Source organism: Symphalangus syndactylus, chromosome 11 (assembly GCF_028878055.3).
Source record: "Symphalangus syndactylus isolate Jambi chromosome 11, NHGRI_mSymSyn1-v2.1_pri, whole genome shotgun sequence".
Classification (NCBI taxonomy): Eukaryota; Metazoa; Chordata; class Mammalia; order Primates; family Hylobatidae; genus Symphalangus; species Symphalangus syndactylus.
The window spans coordinates 134,114,236-134,123,540 of NC_072433.2; the positions used below are offsets into that span (position 1 = coordinate 134,114,236).

The 9,305-nt window shown below is 61.9% G+C and overlaps 1 protein-coding gene across 2 annotated transcripts; it reads right to left on the bottom strand.

The window, feature by feature from the left end:
- Positions 1 to 589: 589 nt before the first annotated feature.
- CYBA (cytochrome b-245 alpha chain) lies at positions 590 to 8,831 on the bottom strand. 2 transcript variants are annotated; one of them, XM_055232785.2, is made up of 6 exons: positions 8,678 to 8,831; positions 5,759 to 5,828; positions 4,816 to 4,890; positions 4,475 to 4,558; positions 3,670 to 3,751; positions 590 to 867 (listed from the first exon to the last, which is right to left on the bottom strand). In XM_055232785.2, exons 1-6 carry the CDS (start codon positions 8,733 to 8,735, stop codon positions 646 to 648), a joined length of 591 nt encoding a protein of 196 aa, XP_055088760.1. In that variant the 5' UTR covers positions 8,736 to 8,831; the 3' UTR covers positions 590 to 645. The 2 variants fall into 2 exon arrangements, with proteins under 2 accessions (XP_055088760.1, XP_063468626.1); XM_063612556.1 differs by having other exon boundaries at positions 590 to 2,991; positions 8,678 to 8,818.
- Between the last annotated feature and the right edge of the window lie 474 nt (positions 8,832 to 9,305).

Genomic DNA, 9,305 nt, shown 5'->3' on the forward strand with positions numbered 1-9,305 from the left:
AAGCTTTGGGGGCACCAGGCTGGGGTGGTGGTGAGGATCTGTGGGCAGGTGCGTGTGCAGCCAGCCACGGCCTCCGCACAAGTGAGCGGAAGGGGTGGCCAGAAGCCCTGCAACTTGGCCTGAGTGTCCTGGGCAGCTGGAGGGCCCCCCAGCATCAGTGTGGGGGCAAACAAGGGCACATCCGCCACCAGCTTCTACAGAAAAGAGGTGCAGGGTAGAGGCTCACCACGTGGCTCCAGCCCTGTTCCCTTTTCACTTAACGGCAGCGGCCTCCTCTGGAATCCAAGTCCCTTAGGCAGGTGTTAGGTGTGGAGTGTCTGCAGGGCCTGGAAGAGCTGTCAAGGGAGGGCTCCGCTGCCTCCTCCAGACCTGGGAGGACCTTTCTATGGAGGCACACACCTGGAATCCAGGTACTATATTTAATGGAATATACGGTACCCGAGATTTCGTGTGCTGCTGAGAAGGCGATGCTGATGCTAATGAAACTGGAATGCGGCCCGGCTGGCAGGAAACGGGGTGCCTGCCCAGGGTTCGGGAACCTTCGCTACCCCGGCCCCGCCCACCGGCCCCAGGCAAGAGGCTCACGCGCTCCAGGCATGGCTGCGTTTATTGCGCCCCTGGCGGGAGGGCAGGTCCGGGGCGAGGTCACACCACCTCGTCGGTCACCGCGATGGGGTTGGCGTGGGGACCTCCCGGGGGTTCCCCCGCCGCCGCCGCCGCAGCCTCCTCCTCGCTGGGCTTCTTGCGGGCCTCGGCCGGGGGCCGCGGCGGGGGATTGCTGGGCGGCTGCTTGATGGTGCCTCCGATCTGCGGCCGCTCCCGGGGCTTGGGCTCGATGGGTGTCCACTGCTCGCCACGAACAGCCGCCTGCGGGGCACTGAGGGGTTGGGCCGCGCCCCAGCGTCCGCCCTCCTTCCCTGGAGGCCCACCCCGCTAGGGGCCCCGGGACAGGCTCAAGTCTGAATCCCACGCGGGATGCTGTGACTGCCGCTCAGAGAGGTTAAGTGACACGCCCGAGGCCACACAGCCAGGACCTGGGTCGGCCTGACACCAGCCCAAGCTATTTCTTCATGCCAGGAGCGGGGCCGGAACCCCTGGGCTTCTGGAAGATCCCCTGGTGGACACTCCCAGATGCAAATTCTAGCACCCAAATTCTCCCCCCAAAGCACCAAGGGCAAAGAAGGCAGGGAGGCACACCTGAGGCCCAGCAGGAAGGGTGGCCCAGGAGAGTAGCAGGCCCTGCTCCGTCTGTGGGCGCCATTCACCCACCCTGGCCGGCAGCCCCCCAAGGGTGCCCAGGCATTTCTGCACATGGGGGTGGTGGGGGGACAGCTTGAAGAACACAGGATTCCACTGGCTTTTACTAAAAATACAGACTCCTGGGCCCAGGCCCAGAGGTTCCACTGCAACAGGTCAAGTGGACCTGGGAGTGTGTGCTTTTCATCTTCTATCCCATAATATCTGGTAGAAAATATGTCGCATCATATACATCATGAAGCAGAAAGAGAAACTGGACATGTGTGATCCCACCTAACTCCAAAACAGAAACATTCCGCCCTGAAGAGCAAAACTAGAAGGCTGATAGAAGAAAATGCAGGAACGTGAACGTAGGACCCAGGGCCAGGGAAAGGTGTTTTCACAAAGCACAGACCATAGAGCAAGTGAACGGGGAAACCTCTGCTCTTCCGTGCAGTGAAGGACTCCATGGGCCAAGTTAACAGACCCTTACCAGGAAGCAGGAAGGCATCCCCCGTGTCTAAAGGTTACGAAGGCTCAATAGCTGAAATATATGTGGAATTCCTACAACTTCAGAAAAACACAATCAGGCCGGGCACAGTGGGTCACGCCTGTAATCCCAGCACTTTGGGAGGCCGAGGCGGGCGGATCACGAAGTCAGGAGATCAAGACCATCCTGGCTAATGCGGTAAAACCCCATCTCTACTAAAAATACAAAAAATTAGCCAGGCATGATGGCACGTGCCCGTAGTCCCAGCTACTCAGGAGGCTGAGGCAGGAGAATGGCGTGAACCCAGGAGGCGGAGCTTGCAGTGAGCCGAGATCACGCCACTGCACTCCAGCCTGGGCCACAGTGCGAGACTCCGTCTCACAAAAAAAAAAAAAAAGGCCAGGTACGGTGGCTCACGCTTGTAATCCCAGCACTTTGGGAGGCCGAGGCGGACGGATCACGAGGTCAGGAGATCGAGACCACGGTGAAACCCCGTCTCTACTAAAAATACAAAAAATTAGCCGGGCGTGGTGGCGGGCGCCTGTAGTCCCAGCTACTCGGAGAGGCTGAGGCAGGAGAATGGCGTGAACCTGGGAGGCGGAGCTTGCAGTTAGCCGAGATCGCGCCACTGCACTCCAGCCTGGGGGACAGAGCGAGACTCTGTCTTAAAAAAAAAAAAGACAAAAACCACAATAGAAAAATAGGCAAAGGATATGAACAGGCAACTCAAGGGAGAAGAAACTCCAACAGCTCAAATCCACAGTCAGAGAAGGGCGAGTCCAAGCTCCACATGTCCAGCTCGTGCTGTGAAACTGGCAAGCGTGGGAGAAAGCCTAGTGCACGGTGGGGGAGACAGGGCCGCATGGCTGGTGGTGGGTTGTCTGCTGGGGAGCAGCTGAGCCCGGCAGGGTGAACGGTGCAGAGGGTGATGCCTGACCCAGCAATTCCTCTCTGGCTTTAGCACAAGGAATTCCTCCTGAGGTCTCCAGGAGCCACTAGCTGTGCGTGGCAGCAGGGAGATGGGGGGCATGTGGGTGGCCCCTGGAGAACAAAGCAACAGCCCAGATGAGTGCTTGGCAGCAGGAAGGGATTCTAAAGGAGCGTCCTGCCGGTGCTGGGGGCAGGTCAGTGAGCCTTGAAGCAGAACTCCACTTCCACGCGCGGAAGGCGTACACAGAAAGTGCTGCACATTTAACACGCACACACACTAGAAGACGCACAGCAAGGGAACGGCAGTTGCCTCTGCAGGCAGGAAGGACTTGGCTCTATGGACAAAAGGATTTAAATAAGCAAAGTCTGAGGGCTCTGTGTACCCAGAGACCCCCGCAGTGAGAGGTGGCCTGCAGCCGTCTGTTCCGGAGCCCAGGGCAGGCAGAGGGCATTTCAGCCAAGGCCTGGCCAGGCTGCGCCCTGTCCTCCCACCCATCCCTGGCCGCTCAGAAAGATCACTGTATCCCATGGGATGGGCAGCCCTCTAACAGGGTGCTGTGTTCATAAACCAAACCCAGGTGTCAGCAGTTTAAGAAAATGGCTGCATCCTGGCACCGCCCATGAATCAGCGCGAATAGGGTTTAGGTGAGAAAAGCCTGATAAAGGGACCCCAGCCCAGGCACGGTCGGCTGCATGACCCCAGGCCAGCCACAGCACCTCCCTGAGCCTCCGCATCTTTGTCTGTAAAGTGGGGACCCCAGTACCCCTCCCAGGGCTGTGGTGTGGGTTAATGCGGAAATGCAAGGAAATGACCCGACACATGAGACACGCCAAAAACGGCAACAGCAACCGCTGCGTCCCCGCCGTGCTCTGAGCACACGCCCGGGCTCGCACTTGCTCCCAACCTTGGCTCAGCCTACAGAGCTGGCTTCAAGGGCCATGCGTGTCTGAGGGTGTCAGGGCAGGGGCTGGGGGTGGGGTGACCGGGGCCGACCTCAGAGGGCACCACTCACCAGCAGGTAGATGACGCTCGCGATGGCCAGGCAGGCGGTCCCAAGGATGGTGGCCAGCAGGAAGCCGGCGGGCACCGAGAGCCTGGGGGACAGGGGGTGGGAGGCAGGAACACAGAAGGGCATTCAGAAAGGGGAACGGAGCCCCAGGTCTGGGGGCCAAGGCTGCAAAGTCTCAGGACAAGGCAGACCGCAGACCAAGGGGATGTGCGCAGCCAGGGGCTGCAAAGTCTCAGCACAACGAACACCCAGGGGACGTGCACGGACCGGGGCTGCAAAGTCTCAGCACAAGGCAGACCGCGGACCAAGGGGACCTGCGCGGCCCAGGGCTGCAAAGTCTCAGGACAACGCAGACCCAGGGGAAGTGCGCTGACCCGGACTTGTTTCGGTCCTGGGTGTTCTCGGCCTTGATGTGGACACCAGCGGCTCTGGGGCACTTGCTCGGAGGAACCAGCCACGTGTGGGTGTCCTGGCCTCGGCCAGCAGCAACCACCAGACACACAGCACGGAACCCTCCACCCTACCAGGAAGCCCAGGCAAGACCCCCCCAGCCGGGCCTGCTGGCCCCAGACCACAGTGACGGATCGGAGCTACTCAGGTTTGGAGCGGATCCTTACAAATCCTGCACACTAGACAGCAGACACAAGCTCCGGGGCCCTGCCACAGCCGGGGACCCGAATTTTTGTTTGGAAAAACATCGAGGTAAGTGGGGGAGGCTCCTGTCCAGGCAGCCCGGCCGGTGGGATGGTTGGGAGGGTCGGCTCCAAGCCCTCCTGAGCCCTAGAGGGGGTGCAGGGCGGGGACTCACAGGAGATGCAGGACAGCCCGAACGTAGTAATTCCTGGTGAAGGGCCCGAACAGCTTCACCACGGCGGTCATGTACTTCTGCCCCCTGGGGGAGGAAGGGGAGACAGCGCGGCTGGGCCTCTTCCACTCAGGACTCCCCTGCTGCCCTGCTGACCACCCCAGGGCACCCAGGCCTCTTTCCTCCCAGAAAACACACCGGGCAGGCACCGGCCTTGGTTTACCCACAAGCATCCAAGGGTTGGTTCCGGAGCCTCCAAGTGAGGAACCAGGCTCCCCCCCGACCCTGTGAGCCCTGCCTGGGCCCTGCAGCCCTGGGAGACCCCAGAGCAGGAGGAGACTCACCAGCGCTCCATGGTGGAGCCCTTCTTCCTCTTCCCCCGGGGGTACTCTAGCAGGCAGACAAACACGCCCGCCACACTGATGCCATGTGGTTAAGGAACAGCCCGGCTCAGCCTGAGGGGCCACAGGGAACTCCCTTTACTGAAGACAACAGAGAGGGGCCCAAGCACGGTGGCTCACGCCCGGAATCCCAGCACTTTGGGAGGCTGAGGCGGGAGGATCACTGGAGCCCAGGAGTTTGAGACCAGCCTGGGCAACATAGTGAGACCCTCACCTCTACAAAAAATTTAAAAGCCAGGTGCGGTGGTGTGTGCCTGTGGTCCCAGCTACTCCAGAGGCTGAGGTAAGAGGGTGGCCTGAGCCCAGGTGGAGGCTGCCATGAGTCACAACTGCACCACTGCACTCCAGCCTGGGGGACAGAGCGAGACCCTGTCTCAAAAAAGGTGGGGAGCAGCCACTGCCTGAGGTCATAGAGCCAGGAGGCAGCCACGGGAGGTTCCAACAGGTCCGGCACTCAGGGCTGCCCACACCCGCCCTCCCACCACTCTGCCCAGTGCTCCTTGTCCCGAGGTCCGGCTGGGCAGCTGGGCGGCAGGGTGAGATGGGGCAGAGGAGGTGGAGGGGCCGGTCTAGGGGGATGACTGACAGGAGGGGGCAGAGGGAATCCCAGCAGTCCAACGGGGAGGCCTCAGTGCTGGCCCTCTGGTGATACCCCCTGCCCACCCCTCACCAGGACTCAGACTGGCGGGTCTGCCGCTGACCACCACATGGCCCTGGTGAGGGGCCCGGCTGCTGGGGCCTGGGCTGCCCAACCCATGGACAGCCCACCCTGTGTCCCAGCCTGGCTGCGGTGGTGGGGAGCGGAGGCAAACAGCTCACTGTGAAGTGGCTCCCCAGCTCTGCCCTGGGCGTTCCCCACCCACCCCAGCCTCATGTGGAAGGATACATGGAGTAGGCACCAAAGTACCACTGGGTGAAGCGCCCAGCTGTGGCCACGATGCCCCCAGTGATGAGGACTGCAGGGAGAAGTGGATCAGGCGCTGTGGGGCTTCCGTCCCGGGGGCCTGGGCCACCCCCCTTCTCTACCTACTGTGGGCCACCAGGCCACCCAGAGCTGCCCCCTACCCATCCCCACAGCACAGTGACAGGGTTGGGGACACCCCCAGGAAGCACCCCTCTGTGCTGGTGAAGAGCACAGCCTGTGGCGCATGGGCTGGCGGAGGGGGTGCTGGACATGCCCGGGCTCTGGGTCCCAGGAGTGGCCAAGGACGGCCCGACCTGCAGTTCCCAGTGGGCTCTGGGACCCCCGAATGGACCCCCTTGTCACCACGAGTCTTTGTTTGATGCGCTGAAAGCCAACAGGCCGAGTGTGGTTTCTGTATCTTGCTGGGGGAGCGTCTCTTTCCTCCTGATACGGAGTTCCTCTTAACCCGTCAGCTGTTTCGCCTTAATTTCGGTTTCGTCTGATATGGCTATTTCTGCACATTTTTGGGGGGGGGTATTGTCCAATATTCCCCCTTACTATTTTTTTTTTTTCCGAGACGGAGTCTTGCTCTGTCGCCCAGGCTGGAGTGCAGTGGCGCGATCTCGACTCACTGCAACCTCTGCCTCCTGGGTTCAAGCAATTCCCCTGCCTCAGCCTCCTGAGTAGCTGGGACTACAGGCGCCTGCCATCACACCAGGCTAATTTTTATATTTTTATTAGAGACAGGTTTTCACCACATGGGCCAGGCTAGTCTCAAACTCCTGACCTCAGGGAATCCGCCCACCTTGGCCTCCCAAAGTGTTGGGATTACAGGCGTGAGCCACGATGCCTGGTCCTTCCTACTATTTTATTTCTTTTTCTTTTTCTTATTTTTGGAGACAGAGTCTTGCCCTGTCACCCAGGCTGGAGTTCCATGGCGTGATCTAGGCTCACTACAACCTCCGCCTCCCAAGTTGAAGCGATTCTCCTGCCTCATCCTCCCGAGTAGCTGGGACTACAGGGGCTCGCCACCATATCCGGCTAATTTTTTGTATTTTTAGTAGAGACAGGGTTTCACTGTGTTAGCCAGGATGGTCTCGATCTCCTGACCTCGTGATCCACCCGCCTCGGCCTCCCAAAGTGCTGGGATTACAGGTGTAGCCACCTTGCCCTGCCAGCCATTCTGTTTTTGTCTCCACATGGTCTCGTTTGAAGATTTCCTATTCTTGGTTTGAGCCCAGCTACACATTAACTCTGGGTTTGTCTGTGTGCATCAGAGGAGGGGAGGGCAGTGTCCTTGAATCTACTCAGCCTGTTGTCCATGCATCTTTGGGGGACCGGCCTGGTCCCGAGCCTGCCATCCGAAAGAGGGTGCAAAGCTGCTGCTGGTGCCACCAGGGAGGTCTGAGGATGTATTCTGGCACCCAGCCACATTTACAGAGCACCTGCTGTGTACAGGGGGGACTCTTAGTCAAAGCCCTGCTGTCTCCGGGCCAGCTGCCTCCTGGGGCTGCACGCTCTGGAAAGACCTCCCCAAGCAGGTGGCATTTGAATTGAGAAATAAACGAGACAGCCATGAGGCTCTGCAGAAGCAGCAGCTTGTGCAGAGGCCCTGGGGCATGCTCAGGAGATCTAGGAACAGAAAGGAAGCACCGCAGCTGGAGGAGGGGGCCTCAGAGCCGGGAGGACAGGGCGGGCCGCGCAGGGCGTCCAGTCCGGCTCTAACTCTTCCGGCCAGGAGCCCGTGGAGGGTTTCAGCAGAGGCCAGACTAGAGCCCAGGTCTCCTGGCTCCCAGCTGAGTGCCCTCAGCCCTCTACTTCCTGTAGGGAGTGCAAGGCAGGCGGGGTGACAGTCTCATGGGCGGCTCTGGGGAGAGCTGTCTGAACTGACCCACCGCGTTCTTGGCCGCTGACTGGAAGCAGGCGGAGACTTTGCTGGGCACAGGACGGGCTGCAGGGCCCCATGCTCCAGGCCTCCCACCCTGAGGTCTCTGCTCCCGCTCCCGCTGCCGCTGCCACGCACTGTCCAGACAACAGGGAGGGCGCTCACAGCCCCAGGGGAGTGGTGGCAGCAGGCCCCTCCTCCTCACCCTCAGCCCCCAGGCCGTTCCCAGGCACTCCTCCCCCGGTGCAGGTCCTTCCTGGAGCTGCTGCACTGGGTACCTCTGCCCTCAGACCCCGCCTGAGCCCAGCCTCACCCGTGCTGGGCCCTACACTCCCTGGCCCTGGTCCCAAGAGGGTCTATTTCCAAATGGAGTCTGCTGCCCTCACCAGAACCTCTGAGCAAATGCGCAGCAGGGTGACTGGGGGCCGTGCCATCCCACCTCAAGAGCAAAGCGCCTGTGCAGCTGGGCTGGGCAGGGCCGTCACTGGGTGGTTTCAGCGCCTTGTGAAATCCCAGGCCGCCTCCAGCGCAGACTCCCGATGGGGAGGGCTGAGCCCCAGGGCATGAGCCCACTCCGCACCCCAAGCCCAGGGAGAGCGACCTCCAGGCCAGCTGGCTACCGAGGGGCAGGGGAGCTTGTCCCGATGCCCAGGCCAGAGCCCTCACTCGGGGGCTTCGGGGCGGTGACCCCGGAAACCACCGGGGCTGAACCGCCTCTTCCCCTGCGCTGCAACTTCCTCTTCTGCGGAGTCGGGGGACCGAGAGAAGGGAATGGGGGAGGGGCCCCGCGCTCCGCAGGGTCTGCAAAGGAACTACTGGGGGTCTCAGAACTCCTCTTTCCAGCCCGCGGCCTGAGGGTCCCGTCCCCGTTCCCCGCACCCTCCTGGCCTGACCCCGGCCCAGACTGGCCCGCCTGGCGCCCCGCTTCCCCGCCCTGTAAGTAGCCCGAGGTCCCGGCTGGGGTCTTGGGACACCCCTCCAGGCTGCAGCCTCCATCGTCCCTGACGCGCACTCACTCAGGCCGGACGCCAGCGCCTGCTCGTTGGCCCACATGGCCCACTCGATCTGCCCCATGGCGGCACGAACCCGGCTGGGACTCTGCTAGGCGAGCACTGCCGCCCCCGCGCTCCCCGCCGAACCCCGCCCCGCCCAGGCCCCGCCCCCAGCCCCCCAGGTAACCGCGGCTGGGCGGAGACCCGCGTCTGTAGGGTGCAGGGATGTCCCGGAGCCTTCTGCCCCCGCCCTCTCTAGCCCCCGCCGAGGCATAGGAGGGGCCCTGCCCGGCAGCCCCAGCCTAGGCGGGGAGCCCCTGCGCTTCCCCAGGGCTTCCCAAACTTCAGCTCTCAAGCACTGACAAGTGCCCTTGCCCAACGCTCGGGGCCCAACAGAGGGTCCCGTGTCAACGAGGCTTCTAATAGCAGAAAAAGGTGTGAAGGTCGCTTCCTGAGCAAACCGGCCTTTCCAGAGCCTTGGGGGGTCGGGGGGGTCACCCCTACAGCCCGGGAACACCTCTGCACCCTGATGCTACCAAACACAAGGGTGGCCTCCCTGTGAGGACCAGAGGCCCAGCCCCCATTTCCTCCCCCTGGCTCTGGGCTGGCACAGGCGTGGCCTGGGTCAGACGCTGCGGGGGGCCTCCCCTCA

Coding starts and splice junctions, on each gene's coding strand:
- CYBA (XM_063612556.1), bottom strand. CDS start 8,735: ATGGGGCAGATCGAGTGGGCCATGTGGGCCAACGAGCAGGCGCTGGCG. Junction 5,829..8,677: donor GGCGCTGGCGTCCGGCCTGA/GTGAGTGCGCGT, acceptor TTCTCCCTGCAG/TCCTCATCACTGGGGGCATC. Junction 4,891..5,758: donor TACTTTGGTGCCTACTCCAT/GTATCCTTCCAC, acceptor ACATGGCATCAG/TGTGGCGGGCGTGTTTGTCT.